Source organism: Haliaeetus albicilla, chromosome 24 (assembly GCF_947461875.1).
Source record: "Haliaeetus albicilla chromosome 24, bHalAlb1.1, whole genome shotgun sequence".
NCBI classification, from domain to species: domain Eukaryota; kingdom Metazoa; phylum Chordata; class Aves; order Accipitriformes; family Accipitridae; genus Haliaeetus; species Haliaeetus albicilla.
This window is the reverse complement of record NC_091506.1, coordinates 213127-234957: the sequence shown is the minus strand read 5'-3', so window position 1 is coordinate 234957 and position 21831 is coordinate 213127. Positions and strand designations below refer to the sequence as shown.

The following is a 21831-nucleotide window of genomic DNA, read 5'->3' as shown; positions in this document are numbered from 1 at the left end:
TAGGAGGGTTTCCTATGAGGAAATTAGGCTTCTGCAGACAAATAGGATTTAAACACAGAAAAATCAAATTAATCCAAATTTCTAGGGTTTACTTCAGAAGCAGAGCTGCAAAAGAAATTATTTTTTCATTTGTTGAAAAAGGATTTGGTTTAGGTTGCTATGCTAACTAATTTCTAATTTTTTCTTGTTAAATATTTGAAAGTAGATTACCTCCAGGCCAGAAGGAAAATCTTGGTTTGAGTCTTGATTAATTTTTTACTTTCTGAAGTCTTCAAAAATTAAATTGCAGAATCACAGACTGGTTGAGGTTGGAAGGGACCTCTGGAGGTATCTGGTCCAACCCCCCTGCTCAGGCAGGGCCACCTAGAGCCAGCTGCCCAGGACCATGTCCAGGCAGCTTTTGAGTATCTCCAAGGATGGAGACTCCACAACCTCTGGGGGCAACCTGTGCCAGTGCTTGGTCACCCTCAGAGTGAAAAAGTGTTTCCTGATGTTTGAGGGAACCTCCTGTGTTTCAGTTTGTGCCCACTGCCTCTGGTCCTGTCACTGGGCACCACTGAGAAGAGCCTGGCTCCATCTTCTTTGTACCCTCCTTTCAGGTATTTATATCCATTGATGAGATCTCCCCCCACCCTGAGCCTTCTCTTCTCCAGGCTGAACAGTCCCAGCTGCCTCAGCCTTTCCTCACAGGAGAGATGTTCCAGTCCCTTCATCATCTTTGTGGCCCTTTGTTGGACTCTTTCCAAGGTTTCCATGTCTCTCTCGTACTGAGGAGCCCAGCACTGGGGACAGCACTCCAGGTGTGGCCTCACCAGTGCTGAGTAGAGGGGAAGGATCCCCTCCCTCAATCTGCTGGCAGTACTTTTTCTAATGCAGCCCAGGAGACCATTATCCTTCCTCTGGGCACCTTGGTTTTAGGTGTCTGTGAAGTACCTTTCAGTGTGGTTTTGTAAAGAAGAACCCTTTTATGGGCAAACAATAACCTAACCTTATAAAGCTATGGTAAAGCAGAACCACCGAATTAAATTGCAAGCTGCAACCCAGGATAACACAAGGAGAGAACTCTGTTGGACAAGACAGGGATTGCTAGCCCATTTCTCTCAGGACATGTGTCCAGATCACAAACCCCACAGTCACAGGTGGTACTTACTGGTTCCCAATGACAGTTTCTGAGAGCACCATTAGTACACAATCTTAAAAATGCACACAAACTGAGATGAGAAATTACTTTCTGTAAGAGGATACAGAAACACTGAATTAAAATAACAACTGTTGTATTTGAGAAGCAGCTCCATTTCAGGAACTGTGTGATCTTTGCCTATGAGTTTCTAACATGCTCTTGAATGAAAGACTCTGTGAAATTGTAAGATGATACAGGCTAGGAAAGAAAAGTGAAGTCATGGGTGCAATGATCTCATGAACCAAGAATGGAAATCATAGAATCATAGAATAGTTTGGGTTGGAAGCAACCTTTAAAGGTCATCTACTCTGACCCCCCCTGCAATAAGCAGGGACATCTTCAACTAGATCAGGTTGCTCAGAGCCCCATCCAACCTGGCCTTGAAAGTTACTGAGGAGCCCAGCACTGGACACAGCACTCCAGGTGTGGCCTCACCAGCACTCTTTTTTTTTGCTAATTAGTCTTATTTAGTAAAACTGGGGTTCTACATAACCTAAAATAGCATTTTTACTTTTTGTCAGATGCATTCTTTCCCTTAACTGGGAGCAATACAACTGAAATTAATGAGATAACAATAGTATACGTCAATTGTGCTGGTACAATTAGAATGTTGTTGGTGGGGTTTGTACTGGCAGTGACTTTATTATGTTTATGATATTAGTGTAACTAATGGGTAGTTTTGTTTTCTTAAAATCTACGAAGTTTGTAGCTATTTTTATTTCATCCAAAATAGTTACCCTTTAGGACAAAACAGTCTTCTTCCAGAAGAACTCCTATTTAAGCAAAGACCACAGAGTGTGATTAACATTTCAGAGGTAGCCTATGAGCTGTAATGAGCTTCATTGTTTAAGCTTGGCATACTGGTTTAAATGAAAATAGTAAGAACTCTTGCCGCTAGGAACTCTGCATTTTATAACCCTCCTCCTTTCCTCTCTCTCTTTCTCTCCCTTCCCCCTTCCCCTTTCAAGCATTAAAAGACTTGGCCGCCTTTTACCTCCACGCTGCTGTGGAAAGTGGAAGTGTTGTGAGCTTTGTAGTCATCTGGGATGTGTCTGCTGATGCAGCTGTACCAGTCATCCCTTTCCAAGCAAGAGCTGTGGAATGAAATACAGCAGAGCAGTCAATGCCATGCACAGCAGGGAGTGAAACAAGCTGTTTCTGGATCAGAGGAGAAAAGCTTCACTTTATGAATGTTTGCTTTTCCCCACTACTGCTTTGAACTGGTAATTTTCTGACCAGGAACAAAATTGACTGTTGGGACATATTCCGTGGGATAATTAGTGTAGATCCGTGGTTAGGACTGTGACTGAGAAGGAGCTAAGTGGCCAGAAAATTTTTCAAAGTAGTTTCCGACTTTGCTATAAGCTGCTCAATCCTAGATCACGTAGGACAATATGAAATGTCTTTTTGTCATGTCTGCCCTAGCTTTTAGGCACTCTAGCGCGTGTAGTGTGGGCATAGGTTGCTCAAAGTAAGCGTGTTTATGCTCATCTCTACAGTGGGATGCTTAGACGATTTGCACGTTGGAAAATGCAGAAGTCTGTCACCCACAGTAGAGATGTGAATGCTTTCATTTTCCTCTAGCTCCATCACACACAATCTCCAGTCTCCTGGCAAGAGGTCAGGACAGCAATTTGGGAAGGAAGTTCTGCATTCCCTCTAGTTGCAGTTATGCATGGAGGTCAGTAGTTCTCTAGACTGGCCCCTAGATGCCCCCTTTGCACAAGGCAAAACAGTGAGCACTTTGTGCTTCGCCAGTCCAGATATCCCAGAAAAGCAGCAAGGCTCTTAGTGCCTGTTACTTCCCAGGTGCATTCGCTGTGTTACAGCCATAAGCTGTCCTGCCTGTTAGCTGGTTTTCCTGCTGTGACTTCAAACTGTGTGCATCTGAAATTGCACAGCTCTAGCCGTTCCCAGCATCAGTCACAGGAGGGAATGCAACTCAGTGTGGTCTCCCCTCCCTGAGTCATACCAGCCACTCACATTAAAGCTACCCACTAGACTTTGTTGTAAAAATTAGCAGTGGCATCACTGCCAGCTGCTGTTCATCTGTGATTTCCTCACACTGTCCTCATGAAGGCCACCAAACAAGACATCTGAGAACAATGTCTTTTGTGGTCTTTAAATAAAAAAAAAAGCGCAAAAAGAGAGGAAATGCCAGATTTTATCAGTGATCTCTTAGCATTCCTCTGCACCGTGAGCATAAGCCCTTGTCTGAAAAACACCAGCCTCTGTAAAATTCAACAAGCCTGGAGCAGAAATTGGAGCAGAAACTGAGCCAGTGTATCTACTGCATATAGGCTAACCTCTGCAAGCCAAGGGGCTTACATGAGATTATCTCTGGCAAGAGTCACACTACTAATCACTCCTTATTACTACCAAAAGTCCCATCAAATTACACTTTCTAAGAAATCTGAAGATGGCTGTATCTTCCAGGCAAATCACAGCCTGTAAAACACTAAAAGAAGTCCTGTCTTCAACCCTTCTCTTGCTAATTCTTGGAAATTCTCTTCACTTGAGAATTAAGATATGATTTAAAAAAACCAAAGGAAATCATGGCCCATAGAGTGAGGTAAATTAAAGCCACTTTGGGAAAGACATAAGAGGGACAATATTTTATTAAAAGCTTGATACCTAACTGGCCCCTTTAACATCTTCTCTACTCCATTAAACATCTCTAGGCAGTAATCACAGGTTATTAGTGTCTAAATGAGGGAGTAACACCTGTCTGCTGATGAGTAAGATAAATTATGTCAGTTGGCACTGGCTTATTCTTAATTAGCTATTTCATTGGTTGCATGAAGGCTCAGAGAAGCTCAGACCTTGACTCACCATTGCCACATTGGGTCCTTGTTTAATTTTTGGGCTGTGCCCTTTGTGCTGAGCTATCAGTTATCTGTGTTGGCTCATATATTCTTCCTTCAGCAAATAGAGAGGGTCAAATTGTCACTGCAGTCTCCTGGACAGCAAGGGACATCCATAGAACACAGAAACTCGACTGGGATGAGATGAGATTTTGTCCCAGTGCTATCACTGTCACTCTGAATTAGCCTTTTAGGGAGGTAACACTGACTGAGTTCTCCTAGTGCTCTGGTATTTTATATGGGCACCACATGGTTACCCATGTCCAAGAAGAATGTTTCTGAAATGCAGATAAAGGTATAAGAGCAGTATGAGCCTTCTCCATAAATGCTCTGTGCTCAGATCTGTTACCAGCTCGCTGCAAGCCAATAACACAGACCTTTGGGTGAGAGAGCCATTTTCAGCAGGATGTAAAGACTTTACAGTGCCATCTGTTCATATAGCCATGCTGACTTCTGAGCTTCGGTGATCCTCATTCTACTGCCTTTAGTCCCTGCCACTCATTCCACGTTTCCTCAATGCATTCACCTTGCTCATACAAGTGTAAAGGCATTGAGGTTTGGGTTGTTTTTGTTAACAACTGTACTCCAGTGCAGACTTGCAACACCTTGGTATGAGTGGTAAAAGATACAGTCTTTAGGGATACTTGAAGCCTTCTGGTACTTTTCTGTCTTTGGTGCTCCTTTTGGTAAGTGTAGCAGGCCAAGGATGTTGTGCAGTGGGATTAGGAGAGCATGCTGTCCCACCAGTGTCTCATCAGCTCTGCCAGCCAGTACGGAAAAGGAGAGGAAAAAATGTTCTTGGGTGACTGATGGCAGATCAGTCCCAGAATGAGCAGCACAAGAAGGGAAAGGGGCTCTATCCCAGCACTATGATAGGAGTCAGTCTTCATCTGGCTGCTACCAGAAGGGCAACCTTTTAGTCTCAGGCCCTGGTTCTATCTACTACCAAAGAAACACAGCTCGCGGTGGCCTCACATGCTTTGTTTAGGCTACCTAAGCACAGACTTGATATGGGTACAAAAGGCAAAGAAACAACCTAACAATGCAAGCAGAACATCCCAAGCTTCTCACTAAGGTTGCCAACTTGAGTTGCCCCGAATAAAGGGGACATGCAGCAGTTATTTCCCCTCTATGATACAGAAGTACTGTATGCATTCTGCTTTTTTAACTGGCAGCAGGTAATTCAGAAGTACTGTGTGTATATTTTTACAATTGTGATGAGTATGCAGCTCTAAGAAAATCTGAGATATTTCTCATTTGCTGGTTATAAAAGGAAGTAGACAAAAAGGCTTTGACAGGTATATGAGCACTGCCCACAGATGGCAAGTGCTCTGGGAAGGATGAGAGCTCCAAATTCTGATTTTGAATAAGAAAGTGCCCTCCTTGTCTTTCTATTGCTATCTTCTGATCAGAAACTGACCTACAATCTCTTTCCGGCATTAGCTTGTGATCCCAGGACAGAGATACTGACTCCCAGTTTGCAATCAGTACTAGCACTACAGAAACTCATTAGTGAAATTCCTTTTAGTAGGAAGACCCATGAGGTTGCCAGTAAGGTTTAATTTTGGCTTTGTCATTTAAGCACTATTAAATGCTTTTATATCTATTGCATGATATTACCCAATTGCTATTTTCTCCAGCAGTTTTGCAACCCTAGTTGTATGAGGTAACAAGTGAACTTATGAAAGGGAGATATAACATACTCTTAGTGTCACAGGGAAAAAGTGTGAAAGATAATGGAAACAACTCAGGCTTCTTAGTAACGGACTTTATTCTCTTTCCTTTCTCTTTACGATGTTACCAAGAGCTGACTTCTAATCTTTACTCAGTATATGAGTTGAATTAATTACAGTTTATGAGCTTCACATTTATAATTAATATCTTCATTGTATAGTCAAGCACTCAGCCATTGTCTGTCACAATAGCACAGACCGAAATTGAGTTAAAAAAGAATGATACACCAGTTAAGTCTTGGGTATTGGTTAGACTAATGTAGAGATAAGGACTAGAATGTAACACCCTCTGCCATGGCTGTTTGGGGACAGTACCTTGCTGACAGGGTCAGGCAATATTCATCATATTCAATCTTCAGGACGTTTTGGGCTTTTTCTGTCACTGGGCGGCTGACCTAGAAACAAATGCCATGAACATGGACATGAGTTAAACCGTCTATAACCAGTACACCATACAAGTCTCAATGGGTATGGATGTATGATGTCTCAGCCATCTGTTTCATATTTCAATGCAAAAAGATGGGCAGGTAGGGTTTTCTGTCTTTTTTGTTGCTGGTGTAATGAGGAATGCTCTCTATTTCAATATGGTGGTGGTGCTAAAGGAAAAAAAATAATTTATTCCAACTATAAAGGTAAGGATAAAGTATCAATCAGTGTTCAGTTTTAATATGACAAGCTTAGGAATGTTTAGTCTGACAAGTGTCAGAGCATTTGGGGCAAAAGTTTTGGCTATTCTTGGAACGAATGGAAATAACTTTCTTCCTGACATGCAGACATACAGTGACGCACTTCAGTTCAATGAATGCCTGTCTGCAGCAAGGCTCTTTAAGAGCTAAAAAAATACTTAAAAGCTACAGCTCAGCTAAAACTTTTTCTCTGCCATGTAGTGTATTAGCTGTCTACCAATAGCAACAGCCACTTAGGAGAAATATAGCTTCATGGTACTGATACGTTGTTATTAACGAGTATCTATTATGCCAGTGACTCAGTGTTTCAAATGTACCCCAACACATACCTGCTCCGCAACTTCTTTTCACTTAATGGTAGAGTGTTTTGGCAATTCCTGCCCCAGCTGGGAACTCATAGTTGGTTTTAGACTATCAGGTCTCTAGATTGATCAGCCTCCTACCTTTTCATAACATCTCAACCCACCCGTGTCATTCTGCTGGAATTAATGATTAGTAATTCTCATCTTGCATGTTTCCTAGATCCCCAGACTCCTGACTTGCCACTTCAAGTCCTCTTTCACATAAATACAACTTGGCATATTAACTATAGAACAGTTATGAAGGTTCTTTGTGGGAGGTATGTAATGGATGGCTAGGTAAACAACAAAGACCCGTCCAGCCCAATATCTTCTGTTGCACAGGTAGGTACTGGTGCCAATGGATGCTTAGGGAAAGAGTGTAAGAACAGGACAATTGTGTCCAGTTTCTGTAATCTGCAATTTAGAAATTTCCTGAAGAAGAGACTGTGTTTATGTGCATGTAGTAGCTCCCAATACACCTTTTCCCCATAAAGCTGGCTAATGGCTTGTCGAACCCATTAATTCTTTTGATGAAAACAGTTAAAGGGCACATGAAAACCAGGCAAACGAAAGCTTATGTAAATTTTGAGTGGCAGGAGTTTAAAACCAGGCAGACTAAGCCCTAATGAATATGATGTAGGGAACAACCATACATTGGCTGGAGACATGAAGAGAGGAATGGACAAAATGGGATAATAACTCTTTTCTGTCTCCAGTTTCATTATCAGATGGTAAATCTGATTTTGGCTTGTATTATTTATGCAGCCTGCATAAGGCTGTCATACTAAGGCACAGCCTTATAGATATTCTTTTATATGTTTGCTTTATATTATTTTTCCTTCTGTCTCCTGTAAGAGACAAGGGAATCCCCTGATAACAGGTCCATCCCCTCTTTCCCCTTGCTGGATATGAGACATAAACCAGCAAAGCACTAACAGCCCACTATACAACTTTAATTCCAGACTGTAATACAGATGAGGTATTACCTTCATGCCTGACACAGCCAAGGTGTTTTTCAGTCGGTATTTGCCATCCTTCTGGGGATATGTGTACAGCAGAACATCATTCATCTATATGAAGAGAAAGACAAAATCAATAATCTGCACTATGCCTTGCAGGCCTTCCCATTACTCCGGGGGGGGGGGGGGGGAGGGATACCCAGAACAAGCAGTAACTTGATGAACTGCTAGGACTGTTACTAAAGACAGGCCCAAGCCACACAGCTTAGATCAAGACCTGCATTTCCACAAAGCTCTGGGGAGTCTACATCCAGGACTTTGATTTCTTCCCATTTTTGGCTGTTGCTAATGGCTAAGCAAGTAGATAATCAGCTCTTGTTTATTCAGCTTGGGTGAAACAGCTGCCATGTTCAAGTTGGGAAGGCAGGCTCTGCATTTACTACCTGGCAACACCAACTAACTGCCCAGAATGCTGCAGCTCTGATTCTCTCAGGGTCCCCCTGACAGTGGAGCTGCAGTGAGGCCACGGGTAGGGCTGGGCTTCTCAGACTTCCATTTTCTGGGCAAAAAGGAAGTGGAGGTGAGGAGAGGTGCCACAGTCTGGAGGAATGATTCAGGGAGGAATGGTTTGGATATTTGAGAGCAGTAACTGTACTTCACTGCTAGCAAAACTTGCCTAGACATCTGACAGCTTTGCTGAGTCTGTGGGCTGCAGTAGAGACAATGGAAGGGCAAAAATGAGAAACTTTTTTTCATTTTATGAGGAAAAAAACCCCTGTACCTTAACATCCCAAATATTTCCATAGTTCTCAGCTCCTTGCAGAATGCATGCTTTTCAAACAGCTTCATACTAAATGGGATCAGATCTCTGCTGTTTGCCTAACTTAATCATAGACATTATTGCAGCCTTTTATCTTCGTGCCAACAAACAAATAAATGAAGCAGCAGAACTGGACCTCGTAGGTCTTTGCTGGCCTCCCCTTACTACTAGAAGGAAAAACAGTATTGGTGGGCCTTAACATTGCCAAAGTAACGCTTGTGTGTATGCATTCTTTCCTTTACTTGAATGAGCAGGTCATGTTCTCTTGTTGTCTTTCCCAGGCTTCTCACATCAGTACCAATAAGCATAAACTCAGTCAGCCTGTCAATTACTGTACTGGGGTACTATGAACAAAGATGTGCAAAGGCAATGTAAAACCAAGGCATAGGTAATACTCTGTGATGTCAGACATGAGGCATCTTAAATGCAGAAAATCTCAAGAAATTAAAAAGCAGACAGAAACCAGCTTCACTTGGATTCCTCTGTGACAAAGGCATTCAAATATAGCCAATTGGATGGTAATATTATATTTTGGAAGGAAAACTGTGATAAAGAGAGACACAGAGAAGAAGGGAGGAAACTAAAGAATTATTTGGCAATAAAATAATGTATCCTGTATGACTGGAATTTTTGGGGTCTTGATAGTACTACCTGACCACCTAAAACTGTTGGTGTAAAATTTTCACTAATTTGCTTGCCTGAAAAATAAACAGAAAGTGGAGCCTTATGGATGTTTTCTTAAAAGGTCATAGTTTAGCTTTCTTGCAGAGCAGGAACAATGGTTAAAGAAAAATGACATGGAATTAATACTCATGGGATTAAATCCTTATCACCTTGGACTTAACAGCAAAACTGTTGTTGCCTTTATTAGGGTCATGAGTTCACTTGTGGACACCACTTCATTAAGTAGCTGTCTGATTCACAGCAAATCAGGCTTATGTGCATTAGCTGCCCATCTTTAAAATGCAGATTCCCATTAACATGAGGCAAAATATACTGAAGAGTTACTTTCCCCAAAACTTTTACTTCAAATTTTACTACTTTTAAAAATTGAATTGGGTTTACAGAGTAGGATCAGCCAATATTTTTGTAGAAAATGCTGAAACATTTAATTCTAACAATTTAACAAAAAGACTCCCATGCTCTCCTGCACTGGCCACTCTACTGTGTATTTCTCTGTGTCCTTCTAGTAAGTCTTAACTCATGCAGAGTTTAAAGCTCTTTTAATATAACACTTCTCAACTGAGGATATAAAAGCATACTATCAAGTTAGAATAGGAGTCTTATGTTCTCTGTAGTCTAAAGTGGAGTATTTACTCTTTTGCAATAACACAATAGAATTTCCTTAGAACAAGGTGACAAATGGCTTGTCACAGAGTTTTTCTGTGATTTACTTATTGCTCCATAAATTACCCTCTGTGCTAACATTAGTCCAGTCAGCAGTGACACCTGCAGTGTACTGACCACATGATCATTCCCAGTTTAACCAGGGCTATGCATAACCAGAAAATTCATCACAACCTACTGCACACTGAGTATCTAGGAGAGTAAGGTAGAAAAAAATGAGCAAATGTAAACCTTTCAGTGAAAAGCAGATGAAAGCTATTTTCACTTGATATTACTAGTAGCAACTAGGACTCTAGCAGCCAGGTGGGAAACAGGTAAAAAGACAGGCAGACTTTATTGCTGAAATCAAGAGAATACTATGTGAAATAAGAGAATACTAGTGAAAGCTCATATTTGCCTGGTGATTCTGCTATCTCCTGAATGTTCAAAGGACTATATGAGAAAACAGGACTTCCTCTGGCACTCATCAGTGCCAGTACTTAAGGCTTGTTTCAAACCACAAGAACAGATAACTAGTTGTGGGCACTAAGCCCAGGGAAGTGAACTCCTAAGAGAGATTTTCAGGATTCTGGCATAATGTGCTACTGAGTTTCTTGAATAGCAAACTCCATTTATTTTATTTATTTTAAAAGTTATATATTTCTTTAAAAAGCAACTCATTCTTTCATTACTGTTGATTAAGGATGACACCCTGGTGCATACCGTTGTCATGACAGCTCTGCTTAATATACCAAGATTTTATTAAACATTAATGATGACTTTGCTTTACAATTGCTCATTGGAGTTTTTTTTTCCTCCTGTTTTTCTCTCCCACATATTATATAGCAGTGGGCTGTGACTCTGAGGTCCCATCAGCCACAGCTTGAAACAAGGAAATTATGACAAATATTTCAAAGCTTGCTAAGCAAGGCACACATATTCACGAAGAAAGAAAGGGTTTGTACTCACTGCTGTCTCCTTTGCCACATCTATGCTGGAGACCAGAGTGGTAGCTATATGAATGGTATGGACAGAACTAGCATCAGTACCAGTGGTTTCATGCATCCTTCTGCTTCACAGTGCATACTGTTCCCTGAAGCAGTGAGGACTGGGCCATGATAAAAGTCGATCTTGCAGCCCCTCGGGAATCTGTGGTAGAAGAGATAGACTGCCATAACCCCCAGGGGAGTTCCCAGAAGTCCTTGGGCTTCAGACCAACTTCCTGTTTGCCAGAAAACTTTTGAATAAGTGGGGTCCCCAAACTGCTCAGATATTGATATAGGAGCAAATATTCCTATTCTGCACTGCTCTATGCGTGCACACAGTCCCCAAAGCAACAGTTGATAACACAGAGAAAGAAGGATACATCTGCTCTTTAATTTTTTTTTTTTTTCTGTTACTACTCTTTTCCCCCCCTTTTTAAAGTCTTCTCTGTTGTGAAGGGAACTCAGTAACATTAGAGGTCAGTGCAAGTTTTCTAACCTACAGTGTCCAAATTTATTGATCCAAACAAGTTTATCTATGCCCTGCTGAACTGCTGGCATCCATACGTAATGCACTCTCTGTCTAAAAGCTCCTACCATGTGTTAGGTTTTTCTGAATGTTTTAAAGGGTAGTTCATTATGGACCCTGTGTTGTTCTGTTCAAGTCTGCGTTAAACACCCCCTGAGTGTCAGTGGAGCAGCCTGAATGTGTGCTGGGGCTGCATTTTCCAAGCTCTGACTCCAAAACCTCCTGTAGTCCAGCCCTGCCAGCTAGAGCATTAAACAGTCTCCCATTTGATAGCAGCTTCCTGCACCACACTTGCAACACAAGCAGCCTTTGTAGAGAAATTCTTGGAAGGGTGAGATAAGAGACAGTGTCTGAGTTGCAAAGTCCTGTGGTTGGGGGGCAATTAGGGGGCCTGCCAGCGTCAGCAGCCCATACTGTGCTACAAAGAGGCCCCAACATCCTTGTAAACAGAGACAGGACTCAGGAAACAGGCGCACAGCAAAACTCACCAAACATCCTGCCAGGAAACACCAAATTCAACAATACCATAAGCCTGCACAAAACAGCCAGCCCAAGTAACCTTGTGATACACACAACATACACCCACAGAAACATATGCACTTCAATAGCCCCTCACTGTGTGTCCTACACACTCATGCCTATATGGGCTGTGCATGTACCATGCTCCTTGTGGGCATATATTCAGAGCACAAGCACGCACATGACCGAAGCACACCCTGAATGCACAGGCCAAGTAGGAGTCTGGCACATACCCAATTTTTAGAGCACTTTCTAACTACAATGTTAGTTTGGTGGGCTCATCTCCTGGGATGTGTAGGGGTTAAATTCTCAGGTTTATCCTTCAGTGTATACTCTTCCACTGAAATTCTCTCCAGGTCCTGGGCTTGATTTAGCTTAGCTTCAGTCAGAGTAAGTTCACTACTAAGAACTTCAGAAAATGCTGTTCATGTAAAAATCTGTTTTGGGTAGGTAAGGTAAATACACTTATTTCATTCAAAGCTAAACCAAACTACACGTAACATGTTAGCTTCTGGTGATCTTTTTGAGTGGCAGCTGATGTGTGAAACATCAAAAAAAGCAGCCAGTTTAAACAATTTTTTTTATTAATACATTAGGACAAATTCTTGTCCCACCTGAGTTTTGCCAGTGGCTTCTAAGGATTATGATCTGGTCCTTAGAAGATAAGGGCTTTAAATAAACGTGGGTTTTAAGAGACAGTGTTTAGGAGATTATTCTAGTCTTGGGGTTTTGTGGTTTTCGGTTGTTGGGTTTTTTCTACACAGTGTCCCCAAGCATCAGAATCAAGATGGCACATGTGTTGGGCTAGATATGTTCATGCAGGCCTTGGCTGTTACAAAATGGTGTTGGCAGTGATGGTTGGTAGGGCCTTAAGACTGATGCGGTAAAGATGCTATATGCCAAGATGAAAATATGTTGCCATAGCTATGCAGTAGTTGTCTCAATGTATCCACAGGCTAAACAGTCCATTAAGCAATTCATGAGTGGTGGTGGCATGAGTGGTGGTGACACAACAGAGAATCCACAGCATTAGCATTGACAAGCAGATAATGCAAAACCATTCAGGTGTTAATGCAGGAATTACTATATTCCACAGTGACTTGCTTTCCTGCATTTTCGCTATACATGCCATTGCTCTGCAAACCTGAGGAGCTTTCAGGGTGGAGGAGATGGAGTAAAAAAAATCACTGAACCCAAAGGCAGGTATTTGCCAATAAGTTTCAAACTGTTTCCAAGATCCAATCACCCCCGCCCCACCCCAACAGAAGACATAATACAGGAAGCCTAAATGGGTGCAACTTCAGTGTGTTAGAGCAGGAAAGAAGCCAGTTTTATGTGTCTCTTGGTGCTTAAAAGTGACCACTATGCTTTAGTCTAGCTCCATCACATACTTTGCATGAGAGCACATTTGGTCACAGTTTGCCTTTCTAACTGAAAGGAAGAGAAAACCGCTGTTTCTGAATACTGAGAGCACCTAATAACAACAGGACATTGGCTACTGTAACATCTCCAGCTGCCAAGAGACACTTCTCTTTTTGCAGTTAACATCCGGGTTTAAGCAGCTGAACTCTCCCCAGGAATCAAAAATAGTTCCTAAACTAGAAAGTGCCAGAAACTCATTTCTGTGCTTTCTTTGTTCCAGTAATACTTTCAGCCTCTTGTGACTTTCAAGCTGATACAACCATTTTGGACTACTTGAAATTTATCTCAGTTTATCCCAAGTTCAAATTATTTTCCTCTCAATGTTTATTACCAACCTGATTTCTGATCTTCCTTCTAAATTCTTTATATCAGTTATAATAGCTAGGTTTGTGACGCTTCAGTATTTGCCATAGCAGGGGATTATGATAGCAGTTACAAATGCACTGGAAGACAAAATGGTAACAACTTCTTGGAATTTGGTCCCAGCTTTAGCCACAACTCCAAAATGTTTTAGTAATACTAGCAAAGGTGAGAGTTTCAGAAGAGAGATCAGTAAGGAAGCAAGTATCATCTGTTATGAAGTGGTCATCAGTCGGCTTCAGAGTTACTACTGCTGAGAACACTGTTTCTTAAAACCAGCTCCTGGAGGTTCTGGCATGGCCATTTTCCCTTGGCTGCAACAAAGTCATGATTTTGACATTTATTGCTGTTGTTACAGTCCATTGATGCTGACTCAGTAAAACAGCACTGCAGCAATCTCATATTTGAAGATTTGGGTGAAATCCATCAGTTTCAGTACATGAAAGTCTGAATTTTTACAGAAACCAATGAAGCCATCAGAAAAGTGCAGTGCCAGTGCTGTGTCCCATCCCATATGATCTTTGATTATGACTGCAATACATGATCGAGGAGGCAAAGAAGCTTGTGCATCCACTCATGCACAAATAGGAAATATTAATAAGAGGGAGAAATAAGAAGCATTAATGGCAAAATGTGTAACTTCGGTAATAAGCCATCTCTCCTCCTCACAATGGTCCCAGGGTGAAAAGCTGTCAGCACTTATAGAGGCCACAGCAAGTATGTATTCCAGGCATATAAGCCATTTATTGTAAAATAAATTCTGCAAACAGTACTTTAATGTTAATAGCAGCAGTAATGCTCAGTTCTTTATGGCTCTTTTCTGGGAGGGGTCTCTAAAGAATTTTTCAGACTTTAACAGGTTAGCAGGTAAAAAACTCCTAAGACATAGGCAAGTATTATTTTCCCCTTCACACTGATAAATGCATAAAAATGGCCGTGGTTACACAATAAGCTACCTGAAAAGTTGAGAACAGAGCTCAGGAGCCTGGAGACTCAGATACTCTCTAATTGCTCAATGTAGTGTATAATGCAAAACAGAAAGCATAAGTCTTAATAGCGTATCTCCAAAACAGTGGTTTTTCATCTGTTTTGATTTGCAAATACTTGCAATTTTTGCAGTAGGGTTGCGGACCCTTGTGAAGGGTATTCCAGCCAAGTGATGAAGGATTCATTTTTCTTAACTGTCTTAGAAGAATTTTGCAAAGCATCATTGAAAACTGTTGCTCTAGTCAACAGGAAGCTGGAAGTGTGCCTTCAGAGGGACTATACCGAGGCAATGCACACAGTTATCAGGTAATTTACATAGATGTGGACAGCAGGAACTAAAACCCAGTCCTTGAGCTTCAAGGATACAAATCTCCCAAGTGAGTCCAAAGAAAGCTTTCATAAACTTTAGCAGTAGGATGTTCTCTATTGATTCTAATCAGATTTCCTAAGGCCTTAGGGTTGGACTTTCAAGTGTGAAGCTTAATTGCTGAAAGTATTCAGGAGCTCCCATCCTCCTGATCACCTTGGAAACTTGCACTCCTTTGCAGAATTATGGCTTAGTCAAGGCTGTACATAGCTGTGGCACAAAGGGAGGGCTGCGCAGCCCGTATTCTTGTATGCAGGGCCAACAGGACGTGTGAAAAGGGCTACAGTCCTGTTAGCAACAGAAACTCCCTCACCACATTGCTGCTGATGGTTAAATGACTTGCAGCCTGAAAGTTTCTGCCACGGTTCAGGGCTGTGCAAGTGCAGAAGATATGAGAGAGACAGTAAAAATATAAAAGAAATCTTACCAAGAACAAATGCCGAGGGTGCCTGTTTTTGCCAGAGACTTTCATCAGCGTTCCTTCTTTAACAAAGATCTGAAGGAGAAAACAGCAGATTGTAATCCTGACACTTCTCATTCTGAATCGTACTGAGAAAAGAGAATATTCCTCCTGGGGAAAGAGCTACTCTAACTGCTTTCATCAGCACAGGAAGAGATAGATAACACTTGCTTCTAGCCTTACTCCTTATGAACTGGCTTAGTCTTTGCCTGCGTTAGCCCTGCTGCTCTTCATGGCTTGCGTTTGTATCAGTACCAAATGGTTAGAAACCCACTTGTCCTCAGCCCACTGCTTCTGTACTGTGGACTGTGCTCTGAGGTGACTGTCACTGATTGCAAAGCTAACATGTAATGGGCTTCAGAAAAGAACTCATGTTTAAAAATCCTCTAAAATAGACAGACCAAAAAGAAAAGGTGAAACCTTGGGTTTCAGCACACTACACCTACATAACTATGCCTGCATACATAATCTGTACATGTTTGCAAACACAATACTTTGTTGGTCTGTATTGTTACTATGTATGTAGATAGGACTATGTATGTAAGCAGCTAAACCAGCATACTAGAACTTGATTGCAATAACATCAGTGGATTAACAGTCATCTACTTTTTTGGATGGAGAACAGAATCTGGTGCAGTTTTCCACTCTAGAACAATTTATAATCAAAGAGAGCAATCCCACAAATTCTGTATGTTGGGCTTTGCAGAATTTGTTAAAACCTTACCTGGTGAGGGCAAGTGAGAGTACTGATGTTAGAGAATAAATAGGGGTTGACTGCAGTATTTGGCTGATGAGGATTCTTGCTCTACAAGTATGCATGCCTTGAAAATTGCTTCATGAGTTTTGCTAAAGATATTGGTGGACTGAAGGGAAATTTAGAGTTGCAGAACTCAAGAAAGAAATCTTTTGAAGTGTAGAGGCAGGTTAGAGCTGAGGAAACTGGGCAGCTTTAAAAGCCAGGAGAAGAAATTTGCATTTGATGTGGATGGGAAGACAGAGCTATACACTCTCCCACGTTTCTATTCATTTGTTGCTTAAAAATGATGTCTTCCATTAAAAGCACCACTGGGAAATGGTGAGAATAAAAAATTGAAAACAAATAATTTCCCCTGATTTAAGTCTCTTACCCAGCCAAATAAAACTCTGAGCCTTTCCAGGCTGCAAGTGATTCCTGCTAGTGTTGCAGCCTTTCAACAGGAGTATATAGGGAGGAAAATAGCAGTTCCATCAAAACACACTACACATGGGGTGGCTGAGGACAGCTGGAGTGAAAAGTCAAATGGCTTTTCTGTGTAAAAGTAGGGGCAATGCTTGATGAGACTCTCGGCACATCTCTTTGTGCACTGCCAGAGTGATGGCTTTTTACACAAAGCAGTGCTCCAACTCTTTATCACAGTAGCTCAGTAAACAACACCTGTAGACGCCTGAAATCTGGCCATCCACACAATCAGAGACATAGCTGGCTGGAAACAATGCCCTTATCAGCGTAGGTCTGCCTGCAGCACTCACCCTTCCTGGCTGGAGGAGGCCGCTCTGCCCTCTCACACTGTGCTCAATGTGTACCAGCTTCTGCAAGTTTTCCTGGGGGAGAGAAACAGCATTTAGGAGACAGCGTGGTGACTGTTGTTTAGACAAGCAGGCAAACCTTCCTTCACCCCTCCTCACCATTTTATTTCTCTAGAAGTGGTATTACAGAATTAGGTTTCAGAGAGATGTGAACCCAGGGATTTTATGCCCAGAAAGTCTTATTCCAGCCTTATAGGTTTTATAAAACCTCATCATCTGCATTCACATCTGCTGTGGCCTTCTACAGTCCTGTTACCTCTGATAGCTCAGTTCACCTTCAAAAGGACCTGCTAACTCCATATGATATTTATACAGTGGTCTCTTTGCTGAATTTATTGATCTGGGAACTAATAAACTGGAAGCAGAGACAAAGTACAGTATCTGCTCCAAAGGCCTGTGCATTACTGGCATGACACGGATAATCCAAAGCATGCTTTAATACTATAGAACTGTTGCTAGAATTATCTGGAGGTTTATATTCTGTGATAATGGATTAATGGCTTTGCAATAGGGGATTTAGAAGGTTAACTAGTAAGCAGGCAATGAAGCTGCATCTCTCTTTTAATGCTTTGCAAAAATCAGGAATTTCATTATCAAACTCTGATACTATTAACTGCCTACCTGGTCTTAAAGCACAGTCAGTCAGTGGGTGCTGGCATGTGGCATGAATTTATCTACGAAGATGGTAAATAAGATTGATCTAGCTAAGTCTGTGCTCTCATAAAAAAGATGGTATTGGATGAATATAAAAAGGAGAAAGAAGGGATGTCTGTACCTTTGCAATATTGCTAGAGTCTTTTCAAATCTCCTTCCGTTTAGCAGGTGAGGCTGCTAAAACTGAGGCTTGTACACAGGATTCAGCTGTGGTTTTATCTGGTCAGAACAGTAGAATGGGCTGCACAGCAGCAACGAGTCATCACCAGAATATATCTAAAAATTAGGAGTCTCTTGTCTAAGTTAGCTATTGTATCCTAAATCCTTAGTTATGTACCCAGATAAACTACAGACTAAGGACCATATCTGATATAGCTTCAGACCTGTCAGCCTTTGACTACAGTTTTCTGTTATGACAGATAATGGTCTGTTTTCCTATGCTCCATTGACTGGCATTAAGATACCCCTGGGCTTAGTTAGACTCCATTAGATTGTACAATGTATCTGCCTGATACAAATCAGTGCTGTCTACAGAATCAGCTAATTAAGAAAGCTATCACAGATACCAGAAGGAGCACATCCATGTCAACATGATGGTCTGTCAAGGCTAATTTACCTTGGATTTCAGCTAACACAATTAATGTACCTCTCTCAGCTTGCTTTTTGAGACAAGCCTGAAGTACCTCCATATGTTACTGTCCTGGTGAAATATTACACTTGTTTAGCATGATACTAGGTTTAGTTCTTAATCAGTAACCGCATATCAAACATATGGAAACACCTACAAGCCTTGACCAGCACAGGGCTGCATTGTGACCATGCAATATAACTGGCAGTTGACACGTTTTCAAGAATTCCAGCGATCGCGTATCTCTTTTGCAATGCAGGAAGTAACAAATGGAATTTTTCAGGTCACTTCTAAAATACTATAGGCCAGCAAAATGGAAGCAGAATCTATAAACTAATAGCACAGGAAATACCAGGGATCATGGGACAGCTGACATTTGCAAAAGACATTTGCAAAGGACTTTCCCATCACTAAAGGGTATTTTAGCCGTAGCAAAACTTGTCAAATTGACAGCTTCCACAATGGAAACCTGTTCTTCATCCACAGAAAAGGCAGTGCCCTCCTGTGAGCACACTCATGGCCAATTCTAGTATTACTCATTGGGGTTTCTACAAGAGTGAGAGAAGTTGCTCCAGCTCGGATACACCTCAGCTTTTCTTAGGACTGCTGGCAGAGGTGCCTGTTGTAATGCTGACGTTTGCAGTATGGACACATGTTCACCAGGAAATGGACAGAGAAGTATCAAACTCATTTCCTGTAGGAAGTCAAACAGCCATCACATGTGAAGGACAGTGATTTATCTGGGAATATGGGCAGCTGAGGCATAGTTTCCCTACAGTTCCCTTAAAATGCCCTATTTACATAGTTTTCTTCATTCTCCTTAAAACTATCATCATTTTCTTTTCAAATATCCTTCACAAACTATGATTAAAAAATGAAAACAAAGCTCCACCCAATTAGTATTGCAGATGTGGGTGGCTGAAATCCTTCTCTGGCCATTTTAGCAGTGAACTGCAGCTTCCATCATGTTATCATTATGTCTATGCAGGAGGAACGCCTCCCCAAGGAATTCACCAGCTGTTAATAGCAACAATGATTTATAGCTTTTAGCATCTCAGGGCCTCTATTAGATTGTAGAATTTCAGAGAGCAATACAAACCCTGCTTAGTTCAAGTAGTGAATGTCTCCTAGAGTTACAGATAGACTTAATGCTAGGCAGTGATGGTATGCCTTATGCCTCTGTTTGCACATCTGTAAATTGTGAATAGTGTTTTCCTACTTGATGAAAAGGCTGTGAAGATAGCTAATCTCACAATGTGTCTGAAAATCCTGGGTTAATTTTTCCCAGGGAAAAACTGCTAGAGTGTTTTTATCACAAAACAAAAAAGCTAATAATGAATCATTGATATTCTGCAGAAAACGTAGATCATAATTCAATGCTCCTGTCAGATTTTTGGAGTGTAGTTTGATGAGTTGATAAGTGGCAGCAGAAGTCTTCCTCCTTCCAGGTACATGCCAAGTCTAAATTATTGCTTAGAACTTCAACAAGGTACATGACAAGTTATAAATGCTCAATCTTGAGTGGCATTGTTCAGTTTGTTCTGTAATTAGAGTACCTTCTTAAATTCTTTGCATTTTTTAAAATCTGAGATCTGCCTCTTTCCCCATCTGATAGCTACAAATTGAGACTGAAGCTCTGAACCTGCTTCTCCTGAAGCCAGTGGTGAAATTACTACAGATCAACATGAAGTCCAACTGGTGGGTTTCTGGTTTTGTGCAGAGATGATCTCAAGCCATGACAACAGATCATCACCTATTCTCCTGAAGTAAAATGGGATTCCAGAATTGTGGAAAATTACATAAATGAGTTCAAAATGTATCTTTGACAGTACAATTGTGATGTCTTCAACATTTCATATCTAAAAACATCCCAGGCTAGAAATAGAACCATGACAATTCCCGTCTCTCATGTCATTGCTTCACACACCATCTCAGCAACCCCAAGAGGGAAAAAAACTGTGCTGCTTGCTGTGGTGACTTACATCTTGCACAGCTGCACTAAAGGACATAAACCTACTCCGTATCTGCAATACTGTAAGTCAGATCTGTATAAACCCTTGAGTATCACCCTGGAGGAGGCTTCAGAATTTAGCAGAGATATGTATTCACTTCAGCAGATGTGCAGAAAAGACACTATTGATCAGGAGAGCATGTGTCATGGTAGGACTCACCGCTTGGAGCATGCTGTCGTTGGCTCGGTCTGTGATTTCAGAAACAACGAATAAGGCAGCTGAGGGATGAAGCAAAACAAACGCCATAAATAACATGAAAGAGTAGGAGAATAACCCAAATTCCTTCTGTCTGCAAGGGCATCTTTTAAAAAAATCAAACAACATCCCCAGCAGCAGCTCCTTTAACTTCTTTGGCACCTTCAGAATGAAACTGCCCAGAAAAGACAAGGCATAGTGCTGTTATTTCCCCTTCCCTTCATCATTCTCTTGTGCAAAACTCTGCATCATATTTGTGCTGACCAAGAGAACTCACAAGGTCCCTTTTAAGCACCTAGCATGGCACAAAATCTTTTTGTGATGTTTTCTAGTTGCAGATTTTTGGCAATCAGAGCTTGTGGTAGGGAGAGATTTATGTAACACAGCTTTAGCCATCCAAAAGCATGGCAATCTAAGGTGATCTGTTTCCCCTTACTGCCGAGGGAGAGGACAGGTCATCCCTTTCTCACAGAAGTGTGTATGAAATGTTGACATAAATTAACACCCAAAGCATTTCCCATTGGCAAATAACCTGGGCCAGGGCATGTTTGCTGGCCCTGAGAGCAGTGACATAACATGGCTCAGGTCCTTATCTCAGATCTCTTCCCCTGTAGAACAGGGCATCCTATCTGTTTCTGGGTGTAATGTGGGAGCATGCTAGACATCACTGGCCAGAAATGTGACAAGCGTGTGCTAACCACAAACGAGATAGGCAGTTGTGGCCACAAGGCTCGAGCGTCTGCCCTGGCCTTGTTTAAATTACTGGTATAGCTGTAGTCCCACTGTCAGTGACTAGGGTCCTAAATCTTGCACAAGACTCTACGTCAGAACAGACTGACCTTCAGTCAGTCGCAGGCCTTACCGCTATGAGTTGGTTCGGATTTACACTGGGTGTAACAGAGGTGAACTGGTTTCATTAATACAATGTTATTCCTGCTTACTCCAGTGTGGAAGCCACTCCCACTGAAGCCACAGCTAAACCTTGCTTTGATTTCAGTGGGAGTAAGAGACTTCTGTTTTATCCATCTGATGTGTTGGAAAGGATGGTGTTAGCAGCTGAACATCTAGATTTGTTCTTGATTATGCAGAACTGATTTTTATGCAATGTCTTTCAAGTTTACTTAGGCTTAAGGAATCCAGAATACAGATACCCAATTCAAACCTCCTGGGTTTCTCCAAAGTTCACAAAGCACAGCAGGCATACCATAGATAATGGTACACACACAAGCAGGTGGAGCCA

At 41.6% G+C, this 21831-nt stretch overlaps 1 protein-coding gene across 3 annotated transcripts in view; it reads right to left on the bottom strand.

Annotated features, from left to right (window-relative positions):
• Positions 1-21831, bottom strand: part of FGD5 (FYVE, RhoGEF and PH domain containing 5) — a 112133-nt gene that overhangs the window by 10587 nt on the left and 79715 nt on the right. For all 3 annotated transcript variants that reach the window (XM_069811707.1, XM_069811705.1, XM_069811706.1), the window contains exons 10-15: positions 20556-20614; positions 17046-17117; positions 15504-15572; positions 7791-7874; positions 6093-6172; positions 2175-2274 (exon numbers count right to left, since the gene is read on the bottom strand). In XM_069811707.1, coding sequence (XP_069667808.1) covers positions 2175-2274; positions 6093-6172; positions 7791-7874; positions 15504-15572; positions 17046-17117; positions 20556-20614 — 464 coding nt within the window. The remainder of the gene's footprint in view (positions 1-2174; positions 2275-6092; positions 6173-7790; positions 7875-15503; positions 15573-17045; positions 17118-20555; positions 20615-21831) is intronic.